This window comes from Bactrocera neohumeralis, chromosome 3 (genome assembly GCF_024586455.1).
Source record: "Bactrocera neohumeralis isolate Rockhampton chromosome 3, APGP_CSIRO_Bneo_wtdbg2-racon-allhic-juicebox.fasta_v2, whole genome shotgun sequence".
NCBI classification, from domain to species: domain Eukaryota; kingdom Metazoa; phylum Arthropoda; class Insecta; order Diptera; family Tephritidae; genus Bactrocera; species Bactrocera neohumeralis.
Window position 1 is genome coordinate 44,822,023 of NC_065920.1, and position 20,457 is coordinate 44,842,479.

General features: G+C 32.6%; 6 protein-coding genes across 8 annotated transcripts; 1 reads left to right on the top strand and 5 right to left on the bottom strand.

Annotated features, from left to right (window-relative positions):
- Nucleotides 1–712: 712 nt before the first annotated feature.
- On the bottom strand, nt 713–1,976 carry LOC126752694 (calcium load-activated calcium channel). Its single transcript, XM_050463663.1, has 4 exons — nt 1,828–1,976; nt 1,690–1,767; nt 1,130–1,304; nt 713–1,063 (listed from the first exon to the last, which is right to left on the bottom strand). The coding sequence occupies exons 1-4, from the start codon at nt 1,886–1,888 to the stop codon at nt 826–828; spliced, it is 552 nt and encodes a 183-aa protein (XP_050319620.1). The 5' UTR covers nt 1,889–1,976; the 3' UTR covers nt 713–825.
- A 582-nt stretch (nt 1,977–2,558) lies between these two features.
- On the bottom strand, nt 2,559–6,418 carry LOC126752568 (apoptotic chromatin condensation inducer in the nucleus). Of its 2 annotated transcripts, none has more exons than XM_050463478.1 (5): nt 5,044–6,418; nt 4,765–4,981; nt 3,745–3,940; nt 3,554–3,666; nt 2,559–3,484 (listed from the first exon to the last, which is right to left on the bottom strand). In XM_050463478.1, the coding sequence occupies exons 1-5, from the start codon at nt 6,252–6,254 to the stop codon at nt 3,281–3,283; spliced, it is 1,941 nt and encodes a 646-aa protein (XP_050319435.1). In that variant the 5' UTR covers nt 6,255–6,418; the 3' UTR covers nt 2,559–3,280. The 2 variants fall into 2 exon arrangements, with proteins under 2 accessions (XP_050319435.1, XP_050319434.1); XM_050463477.1 differs by having other exon boundaries at nt 3,745–3,985.
- A 1,160-nt stretch (nt 6,419–7,578) lies between these two features.
- On the top strand, nt 7,579–9,745 carry LOC126752583 (mitochondrial DNA helicase). 2 transcript variants are annotated; one of them, XM_050463504.1, is made up of 3 exons: nt 7,579–7,965; nt 8,019–8,450; nt 8,555–9,745. In XM_050463504.1, exons 1-3 carry the CDS (start codon nt 7,731–7,733, stop codon nt 9,646–9,648), a joined length of 1,761 nt encoding a protein of 586 aa, XP_050319461.1. In that variant the 5' UTR covers nt 7,579–7,730; the 3' UTR covers nt 9,649–9,745. The 2 variants fall into 2 exon arrangements, with proteins under 2 accessions (XP_050319461.1, XP_050319462.1); XM_050463505.1 differs by having other exon boundaries at nt 7,850–7,949.
- Nucleotides 9,639–10,125, bottom strand: LOC126752714 (cysteine-rich PDZ-binding protein). Its single transcript, XM_050463691.1, has 2 exons — nt 9,932–10,125; nt 9,639–9,865 (listed from the first exon to the last, which is right to left on the bottom strand). The coding sequence occupies exons 1-2, from the start codon at nt 10,084–10,086 to the stop codon at nt 9,736–9,738; spliced, it is 285 nt and encodes a 94-aa protein (XP_050319648.1). The 5' UTR covers nt 10,087–10,125; the 3' UTR covers nt 9,639–9,735.
- A 778-nt stretch (nt 10,126–10,903) lies between these two features.
- LOC126752703 (putative RNA polymerase II subunit B1 CTD phosphatase RPAP2 homolog) lies at nt 10,904–12,102 on the bottom strand. The gene is made up of 4 exons (XM_050463678.1): nt 11,947–12,102; nt 11,777–11,891; nt 11,522–11,619; nt 10,904–11,463 (listed from the first exon to the last, which is right to left on the bottom strand). Exons 1-4 carry the CDS (start codon nt 11,970–11,972, stop codon nt 11,268–11,270), a joined length of 435 nt encoding a protein of 144 aa, XP_050319635.1. The 5' UTR covers nt 11,973–12,102; the 3' UTR covers nt 10,904–11,267.
- Nucleotides 12,103–17,368: 5,266 nt separating this feature from the next.
- Nucleotides 17,369–19,984, bottom strand: LOC126752614 (FK506-binding protein 59). The gene is made up of 10 exons (XM_050463550.1): nt 19,721–19,984; nt 19,522–19,664; nt 19,321–19,441; nt 18,967–19,105; nt 18,520–18,628; nt 18,298–18,445; nt 18,080–18,174; nt 17,900–18,010; nt 17,709–17,846; nt 17,369–17,559 (listed from the first exon to the last, which is right to left on the bottom strand). Exons 1-10 carry the CDS (start codon nt 19,911–19,913, stop codon nt 17,443–17,445), a joined length of 1,314 nt encoding a protein of 437 aa, XP_050319507.1. The 5' UTR covers nt 19,914–19,984; the 3' UTR covers nt 17,369–17,442.
- Between the last annotated feature and the right edge of the window lie 473 nt (nt 19,985–20,457).

A 20,457-nucleotide genomic window follows, 5' to 3' on the forward strand; every position in this document is an offset into this window, starting at 1 on the left:
CCAAAGCTGGAATAGTTGCTGGCTTATTTCTGTAGACTTTAGACTTGACGTAGCCCCACAAAAAATAGTCTAAAGGCGTTAAATCGCATGATCTTGGTGGCCAACTTACGGGTCCATTTCTTGAGATGAATTGTTCTCCGAAGTTTTCCCTCAAAATGGCCATAGAATCGCGAGCTGTGTGGCATGTAGCGCCATCTTGTTGAAACCACATGTCAACCAAGTTCAGTTCTTCCATTTTTGGCAACAAAAAGTTTGTTAGCATCGAACGATAGCGATCGCCATTCACCGTAACGTTGCGTCCAACAGCATCTTTGAAAAATACGGTCCAATGATTCCACCAGCGTACAAACCACACCAAACAGTGCATTTTTCGGGATGCATGGGCAGTTCTTGAACGGCTTCTGGTTGCTCTTCACCCCAAATGCGGCAATTTTGCTTATTTACGTAGCCATTCAACCAGAAATGAGCCTCATCGCTGAACAAAATTTGTCGATAAAAAAGCGGATTTTCTAAAGCGCGAAACACATTTCGAACCGAACACTGATTTTGGTAATAAAATTCAATGATTTGCAAGCGTTGCTCGTTAGTAAGTCTATTCATGATGAAATGTCAAAGCATACTGAGCATCTTTCTCTTTGACACCATGTCTGAAATCCCACGTGATCTGTCAAATACTAATGCATGAAAATCCTAACCTCAAAAAAATCACCCGATAATTATAATGAATATATTTTTTATATTAATATACACAATTATTTTCATTTTTTCAACTCCCCGAGTGAGTGATTTATGTCTAGAACACACATGGGTCAGCAGAATGTATGTTTATTTAAATTGTCCCGGTGTGGGTCCAAACAATCCTCCACCCTGTTTGCTAGCTGCTCTTGAAGGCGCAAAACCTAAAAGCTTTTGAATATTCTGTCTAATAGACATTGTGCATAGTATATAAAGGAAGATGAAAGAGCAATCGGTGTAATCATCACCAGACAAATTTCTATGGCTCAAACCCTGAATCCAAGAAATTGGTGTAAAGGGTAGCTGTGCTACGACGCGTCCATCAAAGCTGTTGTGGAATAATTGTAATGGTAAGTTTTCAATAACTCATATATATTTTAATGCTGCAACTTACATGCTGTTGAACATACTGAGAAGCGCTGTAAATGCGAAGCCCGTCGCAAACATAGACTTCATTTTAACCAACGACAGATCTCTATTATTATTTTTCAGTTTCTCTTCATCGCGTTCAATTTTCTTTTTCTGTGACTTATCAAGAGATTCTCCATGGATTTCCTTACGCCTTTCTACTAAAGTTTTAAGAAATTATAAGTGTATATTTATGTGATGTTATACATATGTATAATATTTACAAATGCTTTTAAATTATTAACTATTCATAATATGGAATGGAGGTTTTAACAAGATTAATAATATTGTACCATTTTTAATACCTATATACATGACGAAAACCATACACTGCTTTTGGAAGGCTTGAATCAGTGCTTTGGTAGTGGTTTAACAATGAGGATAATTGTAATGTAAATTTAGAGATAATTTGGCAAACTATTCAAAATATGATGGCTAGCAAAAGACTTTGGTTAGAATTGGTGCTATACTTTCTAAAGCCACACTTTTATATCATTCGAATTTATTAAAAATAATGCATCATATCACTATTCTCTTAATACTTACATTTTTTGCTTTGCTTCTCAACTTCACCTTTCAACTTTTGATATTTTTCAGTCCTATATACCAATACCCAAGTAAGACCTTAAGTCAAAAACGATAATTTTTACTAAATTACAGGAATTATTCAATGAATTTTCAAACCTTCTCCCAAGAGCGCTGTGCAAATAGAAATAAATACTATTAAAATCGTATCACTCCACATAATTACAAGTGTAGTTCAATATATCTGTAGTTTAATAGGTTGGAATTGTTGATAAAAAATTATCACGACAATTAGATATGGAAAACATAAATCGATATTACTTAAACTATTTGAATTTATCGAGTAAGGGTGAGTTCACATAGAACATTGCAAGCACTCAATGTTAACAATATGGTATATCAATACTGTTCAATCGAACTTATCAATGAACATGTTTATCTTTCCACGACCTGCGGGTATACATACGTAATAAGAAATATTTTTTTCGTTTAAGAACTGAAAACTCAACAGGACTTTTTTTTAATATTTATTTGAGGATTATTATTCCCCAATACAACATGACATCGATTGATTTTTCCAAAAGCGAATTTTGAAATATGACATTTGAAAGATATTCTTTATCTGTAAGTTGTTATTTTATTAATCTAATTTATTTTTATTGACTAAAATTTTTGCTTTACTATCTTCATTGATTTCAATCCGGTACTTGGAATAAACAAAATAAAAACGATTTAATTTTTAAATATTCGGGATTACAAAAAAATATTAGTTTGTAATTTTTTTATTTACAATCCATCTCAATACCATTCAGCAATTAAATTATTTTTTATGCACATTTTTCAACCCTGAAAATAATACTCGTAAAATACCTTTTAAATAAAAACAAATATTATTGAGAGAACTTATTGCCTTTTATTTAAATATTATCATTGAATTGTTTGTGTTAAAAATTCGTGGATTAACTCCACTTTACTGTTGAAATAGAGTCCGAGCGCTGAGAACACTTGTTGATTTCAACCGGGTTGCTGTTCCTCTCCGCTTGAAAGAACTTTCCCAGAAAGGTTTATAACGGATATTCAATTGTTTTAATTTTTTTTATCGGATCGTTTCCTAGAGTTTGTTTTGCAGCAATTGAAAAAAATTGAATACCCAATCTAAACTTTTACGGGTATAAGAAATATGAATTTTTCACGACATAATGAAAACAAAATAAATTATAAATAATTTTGTTAAACCGTTTGAATATAACGAAATGCTTCAATAAAATAATTGAAAAAAATTTTAAATGTCACCATTTATATAAAAAAAAAGTTGATGGGCTTTTGAAAATTACTTTGGCGATGATTTTTTTGTGATCGTAAATTCTTCGAATTAATTTTGTATGTGAAATATCATAAATATCTTCGCCAAAGGCTAAGGGCATCCGGAAACGATTTCTATTATTTTTGCTAGAAATACTTGCCATTTTTTAATTTAAGAACGATGCTAAATGAAATTTATTTTCAGTTTTCGTTCACCATGCATTCGGTTTTGCATGTGTTGAAAAGTAATAAATTTCAAATGCAACGACGTCGACGTAATGATAATTTGGTTATACAATACCAATATTTTTTAGTAACGGCGTCGATCGCGACTACGAGAGCGACGATCACTGGATCTATTGCGTCTTTGATCCCTTTCTTTTTCACGATCCCTGCGTTCGTTGATTCGATTCCGTTCTTTCTCTCTTTCCTTTCCCTTTTCCAACTCTCTTTGCTTAATACGCTGCTTATGTTCTTCAAGTCGTTTCTGTCGGAATGCCTCTTTTTCAGCAATCTTAAGAAAAAAAAATTAATATAGATCAAGACTATTATGTTTATAACAAAATTAGTATCCTATATTTACTTGTTCGGGTGTTAAAGGTAGCCAGTAAATACATGGTGTACTTTTAGTTTTGCGAAATAGATCATCTAGAAGTCTTAGAGGTGGATCATTTTCCTTTTTCTTGATTTTTCGTGCTGTGAAAAAATATTTTACGTGAATTGTAGAAATGTTGGAATATATTAAATAATTTAGCTACCCAATTATGCATTTACCTGGTGACCGGCTACTACTTCTTGCCTCAGCTCTTCCTCTCGACCGTGGTCTTCTCTCCTTGCCATTTCGATCGGGTTCCCGATTTCCAAAAGTAATTTCCCTCTCTCTGCTTCGCCGTTTTAGAATTTCCCTGGCCTTATCACGATCTAAACTTTCTTTCTTTCCAACATCCCATTCTCGAACTGGTCTCAATGTCTGAAATATATTACAAGCCGCTAATAACCCGAAATTCTTCTTTGTCTAGCAATGAATTTAAGGTTTTAAAGAAAAAAATTCAATTAAAATGGAGGAAGCGTACGAATATTATATTATTAATAATATCATTTATAAAGTTATATCGTATTATAAAATTTATTTTTAATATATTAATGTCACATTAGAAATGCCAATTTAAATACTGTAACCCAAATATGCTACATAATGGTTTTTGATATTATTTTTTACGAAAATGCAGTTTTGAGAAGTTTCACCATATTTTTTCCGATATTTGTGATAAGAATTTATATTGCAAGGAAATTCTTTATTTTCAGAAGCTTATTATGTTGTTCCTCTCATAGGAGCATAAAATATTAACTAAATTAGGGGTACTGAGAAAGATAGCTAGTCCGGATACAAAATCACTTTAACCCGGCTATTAGAAGTATGTTTTTATAGGAAAATTTGTTTCAAAACTTTCGTACAACTTTAGATTTCATTGCAGAATAAGATTTAACATTTCACGATAAAAAACTCTGTACAAAACTCGGCTTTTTCAAGAGATTGATACCTAAATAAAAAAGTAATTTCTGGATTTTCGAAGTAATACTCAAAAAAAAAAAAATTATTCGATTTTCGATATTGCACATTTGGCCTGACCGAAAATTTTTTTACTTAGGAATGCAATCGATTGCAACGTAATTATTTTTAAGGAAAACTTTGGATTTTTTGAATTTTCGTCAAAAGAAAAAGAAACTTGTTTTCGATTTTAGATCTAAGCGATATTAGACAACATAATACTGTTAGCTCCTCATTTCACTTACCCGTTTCTCATCAACACCATTCCTGTCTCTATTCCAACCCATACCGATGAGCACGTTATCTCTATGATTCTCTTGGCCAAAACTAGTTTGTTCTTCTTTGGTAGATTGGATGGCCCTATCCATATCAGCCCTTTTAGCAAAATCAACTATTAAGCATTTGGGATTTGAAACTGGCCAACGTACTCCATGTAGTGCATGGCGGGTTTCAATAGCTTCACTGCAATAAAAAATAATATATGTTTTAATAATTTAAATAAATAGCTTGATAAAAAAACTTACTCTTCTGTTTCATATTGTACATAGCATTTTGATTTGATACGATCAATCCAAAAGCCATCTTCCACAAGTTTTCCAGTACGAGCTAGCAAACCTTTCAGTTGTAATACCGTGAAAGGTCTCACGAGATTTGTTATGAAAAGTACATTACTCGCTTTTTTATTTCTCGGACTCGGGGAACGATGTTCGACTTTTATATTAACTTTGTTAATAATTCTTGGGGCAGAAGATAATTCTATTTGATTACGTATAGGTTTTTCAGCACTATTAGTACTTGTTCTGTGAACTTCTCTTTCTGGAGACGGTGTCTCTTCGCCTTCTTCGCGTTCCGAGATTATTTCTTGAACTTCTGGTGAAGACCGTATTTTTTGTTTCGGTGCGGAATGCACATCTTCAGGGATCGATGTTTCAGTAGTTATTACCAGCAATGGGCTACGATTTTGAACAGTTCTTTTTGTAATCCACTTACGTTTATTCAAATTTTGATCCGTTTTTTCTTCGGTAACAGTTACTTCGTCTGCAGGCGATGGATCCGCCTTTTCATTTATAGCATTATTAGTAGTGTCTTTCATTTCTTCTTCATCAACTTTATTTTGTTCTTCATTAATGACTTTTTCATCATCTTTTTTCTCTGGCTCTACAACATTTTCTGTTATATTCTCATTTTTACTTAACATTCCTTGGGTTTGTAACTTTTCTTCTTCATTATCCTCTGCTTGTATTTCTAAAACATCCAATGGTTTCATCATATCAACATTCGTTTTTGGGCTTGACGACACTGCTGTCTCTGTTAAATCTTTATCAGGTTTTTGTGCCTCTTCAATATTTTGATTATCTTTATTTCCAGGTTTATTATCATTCGGACAATCTTCTTTTATGGAGATATTTTCTTCAGGTATAACATCAATTTTGGGATCATTGGTAATGTTTTGAGCTTTCCGTTTGGCGGGACTACTTCGATCCTTTACCGGTGTCCGATTACGTGAACGACTCTTAGCAGTTTCTACTACTGGTTCCTCGTTAGTACTCTCTTCCGGGCAATCTGCGTTAGCGATGCACTTCTCTGTAACATCATCCTGGGGAGGCATTTCAGGCTGTGCGCTTTTTTCGCTAGCGGTTTCAGATGTTTGGCGAGACCGTCGACTAGTTCGACGAGACGCCGGAGCTGGCGACGCGACATCAGTCGACTTTTTCCTTTCACTTCGTCGCCGCATTACGAAATTAATGCTTGTAATTTATCAATATATTCACGTTTATTTTGCTTTATGCTTGATACCTATTAATGATAATAAGTTATTTCCATAAAATATCCACGACTTTTGAAAATTCGATACAACAAGCACCACTCTGTAAAGAATGAAAGGGAACCATCTTGTTTTAAGAAGTACGTTCAGTGCATGAAATTCAGATGTTGCCATACTTAAATTATATGATCAATTTTTTAAGCTCCGTTTACACTCATCAATATTAACATATGAAAACATGGACTCTATATAAGCTGTTGGGATCACAGTTACTTGTTTAGAAATAAGTACATTTAAAAATTAAATAGTCAAATAAATCTTGTGTTTATAATGAATTTCAACACAACAGAAAAAATTAAAACGTTTCGGATTTACTAAAATATAAATCTAAAATTGTCAGATTTAGATTTAGTAAATGTTTAATTTCTTCTTCTTTTTTATTGGCGTAGACACCGCTTACGCGATTATAGCCGAGTTAACAACAGCGCGCCAGTCGTTTCTTCTTTTCGCTACGTGGCGCCAATTGGATATTCCAAGCGAAGCCAGGTCCTTCTCCACCTGGTCCTTTCAACGGAGTGAAGGTCTTCCTCTTCCTCTGCTTCCCCCGGCGGGTATTGCGTCGAATACTTTCAGAGATGGAGTGTTTTCGTCCATTCGGGCAACATGACCTAGCCAGCGTAGCCGCTGTTTTTAATTCGCTGAACTATGTCAATGTCGTCGTTTAACTAATTTAGTTTAATTAATTAATTAAGTTACAAATTCAAAACATTTAAATTAATAATTAATGTGTTATTATTATTTTTTTTTTTTTTTGCACAACTTACTAGTATCACCTAAATTAAAGCAACCTCGCACTTAAATTGTAAAATTAGTACACAAAAAATAAAATAGAATGCAAATGATTTTTTTAATAATTTGAACAAGCATTAAAAATCGCGGGTCAAGAAATTTTTAAGAAAAAATATAAACGCACTAATAAAACCGAAAATTTTACCCCTCAGCGCTGTCGTCAATTTTATTTGCTGGCAGACCTAAATAAATTGATTGAGCAACACGTGTTTTACACTTAAATAGTAAAATTAGTACAAATGAAATAAACTGTTTTATTTATTTCCTCGATTTCTGCAACCAACTTTATTTCTTAACGCGCTGTCAAAATCAAATTCTTCAAAGCTTAGCGTTGCCGCCGCCCATATTTAGGTGTGCGCTATACATAATGTATGGGTATAAGGAATTTTTGACAGTGATTTGCAGCTGCAGCTTTTGTTTAGGGACCGCAATTATTTGGTTTGTTTTCGACTATTTTGGATCTTATCGTATTTAATGCCTTATAAAATTGATTACAAAATAAATCGATAAACTATACCGGGCAAAAAAACCTCGAGGCTATGGACATTTTTGTTTAGAAAAACTACAAAGTGCTTTTTTTGTGAAAGGCGATATAAAATGTTAACTTTATTAAATAGAAGACTGGGATTTTGCATAAGATACAACTTAGTTAGGAACTACGTCTTACCGGCGAGTACTGACAATACTGTTGACCCAAAGGTTATGTACGAATTAAAGAAATATTTAAGGAATCAACGGCTGCTTTTTAAAGATGGACCAACATGTCTACTTATGGAATGCCATTTATGTAACAACATATCTGGAAGTGAAGCATTTGTAAATAAACGAACTGGTGCGTAATTAGTTTTGTTGCGAAATAATTTTTTATTTTATTTACCTTTCAAGGTCTCTTCCTGTGTCCAAACTGTGATCTCAAGAAAAATGTGGTAGACATTCTTCATTTATACGAGAAAAATTGCAGAGGTGATGCGAAGTGCAGAGATGTGGAATATAAAAGTAAATTTAGGGACTTACAATCAGTTTCACAAAGTGTTTGTGACAAGCTTGGAATGAGAGGACTGCAGTCTGCAGACTTGGAACACTTGGGAGCACAATATGAACTTAATTCAAATTGTTTACGTTTCCCTTTAAAAAATGTGGCAAATAAAGTAGTTGGTGAAAAAATTCTTCACTTGTCCGATAGGAGAGACGAAACAATAGGAAATTATAACCAATCTGGTTTGCTATTGTCTAATGCTCCACAAAAGTCTTCGCGAGTGGTTTTAGTATCTAATCTTATGGACTTCATCGTTTTATCGATCCAGCGTTTGAGTAACAGTAGGTAAATTTAAATTTAACTTGGTTTCCAAATGTGATATTACTTGAAACATTATGCTCTTTATGTGATTTTTTATTAATTGAATTTCTTTTCCGACATTTAGCATCAATTGCATGTTTGCCCTATGGCCTGAAATCTCTTCCTCAGGAATGCCTTCCATGCTTTGAAAAATTTAAAGAAATAGTTTTTTGGTTTAATTTCGAAACAACGGATTGGGATGCCGCAAAGAATTTTGCTAAGAAACTGGAAGAAAACCGTTGTTTTTTTATTCGACCTACTACCACGGAACCTGCTCCATTTGAAGCTCATAAAAAACGATTTAATTTACAGCATATTCTGAACAAAGCCACACCAATGTGCCACAAATCTATAACTACGTTTAGCGCCCTCAAAAATGATATCCTCAGTGAGCTGCAAAACATAGAAAAAGTCAATGGAGTAAAATGGAAACGATATCCCATATTGAATAAAATTCTTAAAGGACACAGAAAGGGTGAATTAACAATCTTAACAGGGCCTACTGGCAGTGGGAAAACTACCTTTATGAGTGAATACTCGTTGGACTTGGCTTTACAAGGAGTTTCTACTTTATGGGGATCTTTTGAAATTCGCAACTGTCGTCTAGCAGCTACATTACTACGTCAGTATGTTGGTTATTCGCTGGAGGATAAACTTAACGAGTTTGAATATTGGACTAGTGAATTTGAAAGATATCCCTTATATTTTATGACTTTTCATGGACAACAACCGCTTAAACTAGTTATGGAGGCCATCGAACATGCTCAGTATATTCATGACATTAGCCATGTTATTATAGATAATCTGCAATTTATGATGGGCATGTCAATCGCACAGAAAAGTGATAAATTTTGGGAACAAGATTCGATTATATCTGCCTTCCGTTCCTTTGCCACGAAAAATAATGTTCATGTGACATTAGTTATGCATCCGCGTAAGGAACGTGCAGACGAAGACCTTACCACAAGTTCGGTGTTTGGAACAGCTAAAGCTACACAAGAAGCAGACAACGTGCTGATTATCCAAGATAAGCGTCTAACATCTCTTCGAGGGAAAAAATATTTGCAAATTGTAAAAAATCGATATAGTGGGGACTTGGGAATTATGCCTCTGGAATTCGAAAAAGAATCCCTGAGCTATTCTACGTCAAATAAAAAGAAGAAAACAAGTAATTCTTAATTAAGTTTTAGTTACAAAAATTATGTTAAGCACTAAATGTACATATGTATGTTGTAAATATTGAAGTTTGTAATATATAAAGTTGTTCTAAGTGGAACTTTGTTTATAGTTTTTGGTATCGAGCAGCTTTTTTCCGCACATAGCACATATAGCTTTTTTGTAGGCACATGCTTGACAATAATGGGAGCCAATCTGATGTACTTTCTGCCTACATATTCTATGTGAAAAAAAACGTTAATTACATTAGAATCAGGCAACGGTATAACCACAAACTTATACTTACCTACAAGGTGCTAAACTTCTAGAAATGGGATTTTGTCTATCTCTAGCAGTGGACAAAAATTTGTTTTCGTTGATTTTTCTCTTTCCTGTTCCATTTTTCCACGGATCAGGTGTTGCAATTTTGGACAACTTCGCTTCGCAACGATCACAAACCATTCCGCACAAATATTTTTGTTTATTTTGACTAAAATTAGTGATGTGAAATATGATGCCATTTCGATTACACACATGCTACATTGTACTTGATTATAAATTTAATACCTTGCCATATCTAACGCTTACTATATGCATATAACACAGTACAAAAGCTAATCTGGGGGGTGATTCCAAGTCAGGGTGATGGTACTAGGTCAGTATAGTAAAACCCTCAAAGGGTTTGGCGTTCGTATGTGTCAGTTTTTTTTATGACCTCTTAAATTTTTCCTTATCTTGATGTTTTTTCGCTTAGTTGTAACATTTTGGCAAAAACGTAGTTTAACATAAAAAAAAACTACGTTTTTGCCAAAAAAAAAACTAAGCGAAAAAACATCCAAGATAAGGAAAAAACTTAAAAGGTTATAAAAAAAAACTGACACATACGAACGCCAAGCCCTTTGATGGTTTTACTATACTGACCTAGTACCATCACCCTGACTTGGAATTTCTCACCCCCCAGACAATAATCCCAAAAATGTTCCACAATATAATCATATACATAATAGTATTATAATAATTTATAAATTACACCGGAACAACAGAAGTGAATGAAAGAGATAGAAAAATAAATAAAATAAAATATCTTCAATCTATAAATAATATGGGGTAAAAATTTAATTCGTCATGCATTAATTGTAGTATACTTACAATTTGTGTTAAGAAAGTTATGATAATGCAATTATTATAAAGTGCCTGAAATCAATGCTACGCACTGGGTTGATTGGATTGGCTGTTCAGTTGGAACGGTACTATTTAAAAAATATATGAAATAAATCTATTGATTTTTATTAATTTTATTTATAAGCACGACTATTTTAACTATGAATTCTACACGTTGCTACATTGTACTTGACCTTCTTATGCTTTGTATTCATCGCTGAAGTATGTATTATCAATTACGTACTTTTATTTCATAATATTATATCTATTATTATTAATAGCCTTTTATCACACAATTTAAAAAAAATAGTTTTACAAGTTAATTTAATCCGTTTGAAGAGGAACGGATTGTAGGCAAATATTGTGTTACCGTTATACATTAAAAATTACAATATTATTTGTCAATATTTAAAGTTAATATTGTATTTTGCCGATTCTATTAAAGTTTTTCTATACGATCTAATGAAATGTAAAGTACCAAGTTATGTATTTTTTTCATCCAACAATTTGAACTCCGGTATTTGTTCATTTTGTCTCAACCAAAGCGGACTCACTAATATTTGTGATTTTATGAACTCGGACGCTTTGAAACACTGAGAGCTGCAAAACTTTTTACGATCCGTTATATCGTAAACCTTGTTTATAGTCGTCGATATTTGATATTTTTTTGAAGGCACTCTAAATAAAAATAATACTAATTAATGTAAAAATAGTATTAAGCTTAATTAAAACTTACTTTTCCAATAGATTCTCACATAAAGGATACCCACATATTAGAAGAATGTGTCGTTCATCTACGATGTCTTCGTAATGACATTGATTAATATCTTTCAACTTGACAAAAAATACAAGAATTATGATAATTAAATAAAAAACATGTCAAAGTATAAATAAATTGACACTAACAACACACCATTTCGAAAATCTTGAATGTTTACTTATGAGCTTTTATCGGTAAGAAAAATTGTTTTGATATTTTTTGTATACTCACCTGAGCTAGGAAATAATCTCTTGTAATGTTTCTTTCTAACAACGACTCAACTATTTTCTGGGCTGTTGCATTACATTCTTTTTTCTTCTGTATAGCTTTAAGAAGCTGCTCCTCACTATATACAAACGCTTTAGTTATTTAGATATTTAATTGTTATTGAATTTGTTTACCTGAGACGACGATTTGACTTTTGCATGCTACTTATTAGAGATGTAGATGTGGAATACAATTACTAAAAATTTATCGATGTTATAATTGTATCGGTTTATTTAGGGCAGCAAGAACAACACAATCTAACTAGAGAATATTCAAAAACATATGTTTTATGTTCTCTAGTGATCGATTTGAACCTGATAAATTATACCCTTATTATGGTTTTCAATTCCACTGGTTGAATTGAAGCTGAAACAATTCAATTTGATTGGTGTTGACATCCTAAAACAGAAAGGTTTGACAGATTATTGAACAGCTGAAAATTTTTAAATGAAAAATCAAATCAATTTTATTTAATTATTGCTTTCAAAACGATGAATAGTTATTAAAGTGGACATTAGTTGTAACTTATATTACGATGACCAAAATGTTGGGGCTAAAGCTGCCTTCGTGATCACTCAAATCCCTTTGAACTTCCTAATACCAAGTACGGAAAGTTTTATTAATATTTATTTTTTTTAAATAATGTTTATTGCAGATTCGTAAGTTATTTTCGTTGAAATGAGAAATAGTTATTGAAGTTATACTTCTTATATGTACGAGTTCGGAAAAGGTTGCGTGAAATTCATAAATGCGCAACCTCTACCAACAACACAATGTTGCCATGCTTATATGCTATCGTTGTTTTTGTAGAACATTTAAATTTTTGGTTGGTGACATATTCAATTAAAAATAAATTCTGTTGGGATTCGAACCTACGTGCTCGTCGTAACTTTTCAAGCGCTTACCACCAACACCACCATTGACGCTTGTATTGTGTTGTCCTAATTATGGTTTGGTTATGCATGAAAGAAATATACAATGGATTGCCGATTGTTACCTCTTTCCTTGCTGCTGCTGCGCATATGTATGTTTGTATGCTTATGTATTATTGAAGTTATACTTCTTTTTCTTTCGTTTGTCTTTCATGTCTGCGAATGATGCATGTTTCATGAAGATCATCAATTTTCTTTGAAGGAATGAAGTTCATTTGGCACATCTTCACTTTGCAATAGTCGAAATCAATATAATTTATTTGAAATATTAATTTATTTAAAAATTAAAAAAATTAAATTAAAACAATATTTCCTAATATTTCCCGATTTTGTAAAAAAAATTTAAATTTTTATAATTTTTCGGAAAAAATTATTCATTTGATACAAAATAATCACGCATATGTGACAATGGTTCATATAATACAATATATACATATATGTATATATAGTATTATATACAATATAAGCATGCTTATGTGACTCAAAGAATGCTTTATTACATTCTCGTATTTATTTAGTCATTTTACATGTATTTCTGCTAGAGAACGGGCTCAATTCTGCTAAATAGCAGCGAATATCCGCTCTGTTAGCCGCGCAATCGAACCTTCATACAGAATTCAATTAGCACCTTTTCTATACTTTTATGTTCTCTGGTCAGTCTTCATTTACTTTCTTTGCAAATCGACCCGCGATGACGAGGTGACTATTCACATGTGTGCGCATATGTATGTTTGTATGCTTGTGCATTATTGAAGTTATACTTCTTTTTCTTTCGTTTGTCTTTGATTTCTGCGAATTCTCAACTATTTTATGTGACTTTTGGTTGAAATACTCTGCGTTAGTCGTTCAAAGGATCATTTCTGTGGACAGTGCTTATTTATTTATTCGTAATAATTATGTAATATTGACGTGATAATGTATGTAATATTGATATGATAATGTATGTAATATTGACGTGACAGTGATAATTTCTGCGAATTCTCAACTATTTTGTGTGATTTTTGGTTGATTGGCTGCGTTAGCCGTTGAAAAGTTAAGACTTCACAGTGAATAGTGATTCAAATAACCAATAAACAATATAATAAGTGACAGTGATAATTTCTGCGAATTCTAAACTATTTTGTGTGATTTTTGGTTGATTGGCTGCGTTAGCCGTTGAAAAGTTAAGACTTCACAGGATCATTTCTGTAGACAGTGTTTATTTATTAATTCGTGTTCTATATAATATTGACGTTACAGTGATAATTTCTGTGAATTCTCTACTATTTTGTGTGACTTTTGGTTGAAATACTCTGCGTTAGCCGTTGAAAAGTTAAGACTTACAGGATCATTTCTGTAGACAATGTTTATTTACTAATTAATTCGTGTTCTATATAATATTGACGTACTATTTGTAGTATTAGTACACAGTGAATAGTGATTTAAATAAACAATAAAATAAGTGACACGTGATAATACGCGGATTCCAGGTTATGTGAAGGTAAGTTTCTTTTGAATATTTTAATTGTCCGTAATAGATGCACCTTGTGCTCTCGAAACTATTATCAATTGGATTGGCAAAAATTTAATGTTTTGATTTTAAATTGATTTTACCGCGGAAAAAGACAGTGCAGCCCGTGTTTCAAGAGGAGGGAAAACAGCACAATATTATCGTGAATACCGAGCACGAAAGAAAGCAGAGCGGCAAAAGGCGAAATTAGAAATGATAGCTGGCACTCAATCGAGGAAGAGGAAAACAGCTGCGGAATATCAGAGAGCGCGTAAAAAAGATTCAACGTCTGCTGTTCCATCAATCTCTGCGGGGGCATCTATAACTACTGATGAATCAACAATCGTCAATTCACCGATAACTGCTGGGTCTTCAACGCGTGTTGATGGATTAATGACGGCTGGACCTCCGATCAATGTTGATCAAACAATGATTGGTGGACTTTCTACGTGCATTGATCATGTCGCGCATTGGTCATGTCGCGCTTTGCGAGATGAAATGATACAATTACGTCAAAATCCAATTATCACCTTAGAAAAATAATTATTCGAGTTTCTTAGCACAAGAAAATGTTTATCAATAATATCATTCAATTGTCAAAGTCTTCGTGCTCATGTTGATGATTTTTCAGATAGAGTGTTTAAACAGTCAAACATCTTGATGTTATCAGAAGCATTTATGAACGACAACGAGCTTCCTGTATCCGTACCAAATTTTGGTTTCGTTGTAAGATTTCAACGAAATGAAAAAAGAAATTCAGGTGTTACTATTTATCACAATGAGCAAGACAAATGTCATATTCTCACTCCTCATTTAAATATAAAGGCTCCGTACTCGAGTGATGCTGATGTGACGATATCAACATCAACAAGAATTGGCGATTTGTGTGTGGTAGAATGCAAAATGAACCCTAGCGATAATCATAATAGCAAAAAATTGAATTTAATTGCCATTTATGTATATATCACCAAATTCATCGATGAGAGATATAAAATTGTTCATCGGTAAAGCTTTATTACCGTTGTCAACTGCAGGTTCACAAGCTTTTGCAGATATTATCGGAGAACCAGTAGAGTATAGCGAACAACCGGTACTCCTTGCGGGAGATTTCAATGTAAATTTCTCATTGCCAGAAGCTGAAGGAGGTACGACTATTGATGCGGTATTCGCGAGAAATATAGATAAAATAGATGTAAGACATTTCATATCGTATTTCAGTTATCATAATCCAATTGTAAATATTATAGATATCAATCCGTCAGAACCCAGAAATGATAATTGATTTAGACTTTGCTTTATAAAATGTGAATTTAAGTTTTCTAGTTTTCTTTGTACAAAATGATATGCATTTCTTGGAATATCACTAAGAAGTATAAGTTTCAAGAGGAGGGAAAACAGCACAATATTATCGTGAATACCGAGCACGAAAGAAAGCAGAGCGGGAAAAGGCGAAATTGGAAATGATAGCTGGCACTCAATAGAGGAAGAGGAAAACTGCTGCGGAATATCAGAGAGCGCGTAAAAAAGATTCAACGTCTGCTGTTCCATCAATCTCTGCGGGAGCATCTATAACTACTGATGAATCAACGATCGTCAATTCACCGGTAACTGCTGGGCCTTCAACGCGTGTTGATGGATTACAAAATAGAGATGATTACGCTGCATATTCTCTTCCGCAACGAAGAGACAGAACTACTTTCCGAGTCAAAATTTTTTCATTTAGACTTTGCTTTATTCTTCATTTTATGTGCATAATAAATTTATAAAATGTGAATTTAAGTTTTCTAGTTTTCTTTCATACAAAATTATATGCATTTCTTGGAATATCACTAAGAAGCGCGCGTAGGGACTGCACGCACCTTTTTTTTTACTAAATGAGATGAAGGAACGTTATCAAAAATTCTCCATTCTCTTGTTGTCGGTAGTTATCAAGAATGTATTTTAAATGATTTCAACTTTAGTTAAAACAACTTACGATATCTTTGGTTGCTGCAAAAAAAAATTTTTGATACTCCAGTCAACTCCTCTTGTACAGAGTTGAAAACCGTAATACCAAATAAATTGAAGTTTGACAACAACTGAACTTTTTTTTTACCAATATGCTGTTGGGTTTAACACCGTAATAGGGGTCTTAACCTAGACATTTGAAAAATAAACTGCGTTTCCACATTAGTGACATTGTTTGTGCTGCCCAAGTGAAACAACGTGCCATGATTGATTTCGTCCCTTCTTAGACGGAGATTTCGATATTATCGACCGTTCGCGTGATGGAGGGCCAATAACCTTAGAATTCGGTGAATTGGAGACCTTGCTTGATAAGGATTATTGTGAAACGCAAGAAGAACTTCAACATTCACCCGCCAAATCATTTCAAAGTGACTACATAAGTTGGGAATGATTCAGAAACAAGAAACGTGGGTTCCCTAAGACCTTAATACCAGGAGAGGCACGAAAAAGTGATTCTGCTGCATGACAACGCTCTGATCGATTCCCACGACAACCGGTTCTACGTTGCCGGAATTGACCCGGATTTTATCCGGCTAAAAGCTGTTTTTTCGGCGATCTAAGCTTTGTTGTTTCAGTGAGTTTTAGATTATACAACGCTCTGTCTCATGTTTCCAAACACATTAAAACCTACCTGGAAACACTTAAATGGAAAGTCCTACCCACTATATTCCCCAGATATTGCACTGTCCGATTATTATTCATGCCGTTCGATGGCTCAGAAGTAGTTTCAGTCACAAGGCGTCATCGAAAAATTGCTTGATTCTTAGAAAGCATTACAAAATGAATAGTTTTACCGTAATGTTATTCGAGCTTTGCCAGAAAGAAGGGGGAAAAGTTGTACTTCCAATAATTCATTTGTAACCATTTTCTTACAATAAATTGGATTTTCATTAAAAAAAAAACATCGAGAACTAAGGTGCGCATCTAATGTTAGAAAGTTTAAAATATTATTACTTCAACGGAGACTTTATTTTTGTTAGCATATCTAAAATTATTGAAATGTATAAAATACATACATACATATAAGGCGTATAGGTGCTAAGTCACTCTGACAAATGAGATAAGCCTTAAACTATGAAATGGTACAATGGTTTTGGTGAATAATACCATGTAAAATGAAATTAAATATTCTGTTGTATTATTATTATTTATTTAATTTTATTAACTACACCAAATGTTTTAAATTTCAATTTGCAATTAATTTAAATCATAACAATATTATTATCGCGTTCGAAGGCCAAATCGACTTCGCGCTTTGCGTCTTCATCTGTCCATTCACCGCATTTCGTTAAAACATCAGGTTCAGTACTCGGTGTTGGCTATATACATAAATATTTATAATTCAAAAGTTACTTAAAACGAAAAATTGTGGAATTTTGTAAGTATATCTCAATAAAGATTATTTGTTTATAAGTATCTACGTCTTAAACTATATTATTCTTTTTAAATTATATTCTGTTTGTTTTACCTGTTTGTCAGCTGCAGACAATTTTTTGAACATATTTGCATAAATTTTCCTTTCTTTATCGTTAGCCTCCTTGATTCGCTGCTTACAAATTTGAATTTGATTTATGGCAGCTTTGTTTGTAGGCTCCAACTCGATTACCTGCATATAATAATTATAGTAATTTTAATCGGAAATATTTTTTTACAATATACCTTTTCAAAATCTTCAAGAGCCTCCTTAAATTCATTAATAGCTAGATTACATTGTCCCCGACGGTAAAGTGCTTTTATATTTAGGGGATCTAACTTTAGAGCTTCAATACACTAATAAAATATAGATAGACATGTGCACATTATTATTTCCGTAAATTTTAATTATTCCAAAAGTTATACCGCTTGTTTTCCTTCGAAATAATCATTTGTTTTCTGGTAACATAAAGCAATATTGCTGTTTGAGGCTATCTTCAACTTTTTCGATTCATCATTGTCTGCGAATTGATTGAAAATATAAAAGGTTTTAAAAATATTGTTTGCAGTTTTTTTTTTTATATTTTTTCCATATATATCACATATACAGAATTTAAATAGACATATTAATATTAGGTTCTTACCAATTTTTGAAATAATATCTACGCAGCTCTTATACATTTTTATAGCCAACGAAAAGTTTTGTTTAGAGAAATATTTTGTTCCTTTAGATTTATACAATTCAGCCTGTTGCAATCTTTCCTCATCTGACAATTTCCATTCTTCTATTCCCTAAAAGTAAAAAGTAATACCAACAACATATATATGTATATGAATATAAGACATACATACATATAAAAACTTACCTTTTCACAATCAATAAGTTTGACTATATATTCGACAGTAGAGTTTGGTGGAATGTTAAAAACATCATTTCCTTTACTTCCAAAGGCATATTTTGGTTGAATTTTTATTCTATAAAAATATTTATACAGGTCATATTTATGTATTTTTATGAACACAAGTTGTTATGTATGTTAATCACATAAGTATAAATTACGACTTCACAAGACAAAATAAAAAAAGGATAGCACAACGAGAACCTACGAGTTTTTATCACAGTTTACTCTAAACCAACAAGACATACCGAATACTTATTTATCGTACAACATAATTGTTTTGCGCATTGCGGTTTAAAATTTTTTTGTTTTATGTTTAAATACCACAAACTTTACAATACACTTAAAGCGTGTGAATTTTTGAACAAATTAAATGTAATAAAATTTAAATTATGTCTAATAAATATGAGTTACCTTGAAGTTTCGCCAACAGTCATTCTTTCCAGTGCTATCTCAACTCCTTCAATAATTGAGCAATCACAACCTTCACCATAATCAAATTCTACATCACGCTCCTCAAAAGTATTTCCATTATATTTTCCAATCAAATGAACTGTCGAACAGTGAATAAATTATTAAAATTTAAGTCATAACGAAAAAAATTATAACAAAATTGTAAGAAACGCATTAAGGATAGTAGGCAATAATTCATATATTAAAATACAAATACGTTCTCTTTGACAAAATATGTTTTGCTTAGTTATAACTGAATACAAAAATATTGTAATATACATGCTTACATCCATGTACATATATAATTTACTTTACCTTTAACAAGAGAACCTTCGGCCGGGGAACGTTTCTTATCACTGCTCTCCACAATAAACCTCTCTATGCTACCGTCCTTATTTGGGCTAACATCTTCTCCTTTCCAACCAAGCATTTCCAACTAAGTATATAAAAAATCAAGTACGTTGAAAATATTTGTTAAAAAATCTAAAAAAACTAAACTTTACTATATATGCATACCTCGAATATCAATGTTGAGTTCGGAGGAATGCTCGGAGGACTTCCAGCCGCACCATAAGCGTAGTCAGGAGCACATGTTAGTAAACATTTTTCATTCAATTTCATTGTCGCCACACCCATATCAAATGCCTTGATAACATGGCCTAAAGGAAAATTGTTATTACTTTATATTATTTGAAAGAAGCTTCTAGAAGTTTACCTTTTCCCAAATCGAACTCAAAAGGTTCGCGTCCTACACTAGAGTCAAATACAGTTCCCTCGACCAATTTCCCCGTATAGTGCAAAGAAACTTTGCAACCATTTAATGGGTATTCTTCACCATGACCTTCATTTATAATTTCTTTCAATACACCACCGTCTCCAGATAAATCAATTTTCTTATTTCCAGACATTTTAAATTGTTTATTTCAGAATTAGCTTCCCAACGTTAATATCGGCTGAACAAATGTGATTAAGAATTCTTCTTCTTATTTCAATATGGTATTCACAATCCGTGGTGTTGTCTTAACCCTGCAAAGGTGAAATATATAAATGAACATTTTGAAATCTGTGTTATTTGCATAAATTAACTAGAAGCAAGCGAATTATATATTTCCTGCTTCCAAAGACTTTACACTACCTATTATTGTGGTGATATTTTTGATAAATAAACAATTGAAATCACGGTTGTTCAAAATAGATATCAATGGTAGTTAGTTCATTAATGGCCCATTCACATACAACTTTCCTCGCTTTGCTTGACAATTCATACTTCAACACAGTAATAATAATGCCAGAATAAACTCCTTGCTTGTAGTGTTTCTATCTAAATAAAAATGTTTCTTTGCAAAGAGTAAAATGAAGAGAGAATCTAGAATAGTGACTAGCTTTACCGGTACTTTTACAGTCACAGCCTAAAATTTTTATCAGCGCATACACAAGTTTTTCAAAGCTTTA

Coding starts and splice junctions, on each gene's coding strand:
- LOC126752694 (XM_050463663.1), bottom strand. CDS start 1,888: ATGTGGAGTGATACGATTTTAATAGTATTTATTTCTATTTGCACAGCG. Junction 1,768..1,827: donor CACAGCGCTCTTGGGAGAAG/GTTTGAAAATTC, acceptor TTTTGACTTAAG/GTCTTACTTGGGTATTGGTA. Junction 1,064..1,129: donor CTCAGTATGTTCAACAGCAT/GTAAGTTGCAGC, acceptor ATTCCACAACAG/CTTTGATGGACGCGTCGTAG.
- LOC126752568 (XM_050463477.1), bottom strand. CDS start 6,254: ATGCGGCGACGAAGTGAAAGGAAAAAGTCGACTGATGTCGCGTCGCCA. Junction 4,982..5,043: donor GTACAATATGAAACAGAAGA/GTAAGTTTTTTT, acceptor TTTTTATTGCAG/TGAAGCTATTGAAACCCGCC. Junction 3,986..4,764: donor ATGGTGTTGATGAGAAACGG/GTAAGTGAAATG, acceptor ATTCATTGCTAG/ACAAAGAAGAATTTCGGGTT.
- LOC126752583 (XM_050463504.1), top strand. CDS start 7,731: ATGTTAACTTTATTAAATAGAAGACTGGGATTTTGCATAAGATACAAC. Junction 7,966..8,018: donor ATTTGTAAATAAACGAACTG/GTGCGTAATTAG, acceptor TTACCTTTCAAG/GTCTCTTCCTGTGTCCAAAC. Junction 8,451..8,554: donor GATCCAGCGTTTGAGTAACA/GTAGGTAAATTT, acceptor TCCGACATTTAG/CATCAATTGCATGTTTGCCC.
- LOC126752714 (XM_050463691.1), bottom strand. CDS start 10,086: ATGGTTTGTGATCGTTGCGAAGCGAAGTTGTCCAAAATTGCAACACCT. Junction 9,866..9,931: donor AGAAGTTTAGCACCTTGTAG/GTAAGTATAAGT, acceptor TTTTTCACATAG/AATATGTAGGCAGAAAGTAC.
- LOC126752703 (XM_050463678.1), bottom strand. CDS start 11,972: ATGCAAAAGTCAAATCGTCGTCTCAG. Junction 11,892..11,946: donor AAGTCAAATCGTCGTCTCAG/GTAAACAAATTC, acceptor GTTTGTATATAG/TGAGGAGCAGCTTCTTAAAG. Junction 11,620..11,776: donor GAGATTATTTCCTAGCTCAG/GTGAGTATACAA, acceptor TTTTTTGTCAAG/TTGAAAGATATTAATCAATG.
- LOC126752614 (XM_050463550.1), bottom strand. CDS start 19,913: ATGTCTGGAAATAAGAAAATTGATTTATCTGGAGACGGTGGTGTATTG. Junction 19,442..19,521: donor ACTCAACATTGATATTCGAG/GTATGCATATAT, acceptor TTATATACTTAG/TTGGAAATGCTTGGTTGGAA. Junction 18,629..18,966: donor ACTGTTGGCGAAACTTCAAG/GTAACTCATATT, acceptor ATATTTTTATAG/AATAAAAATTCAACCAAAAT.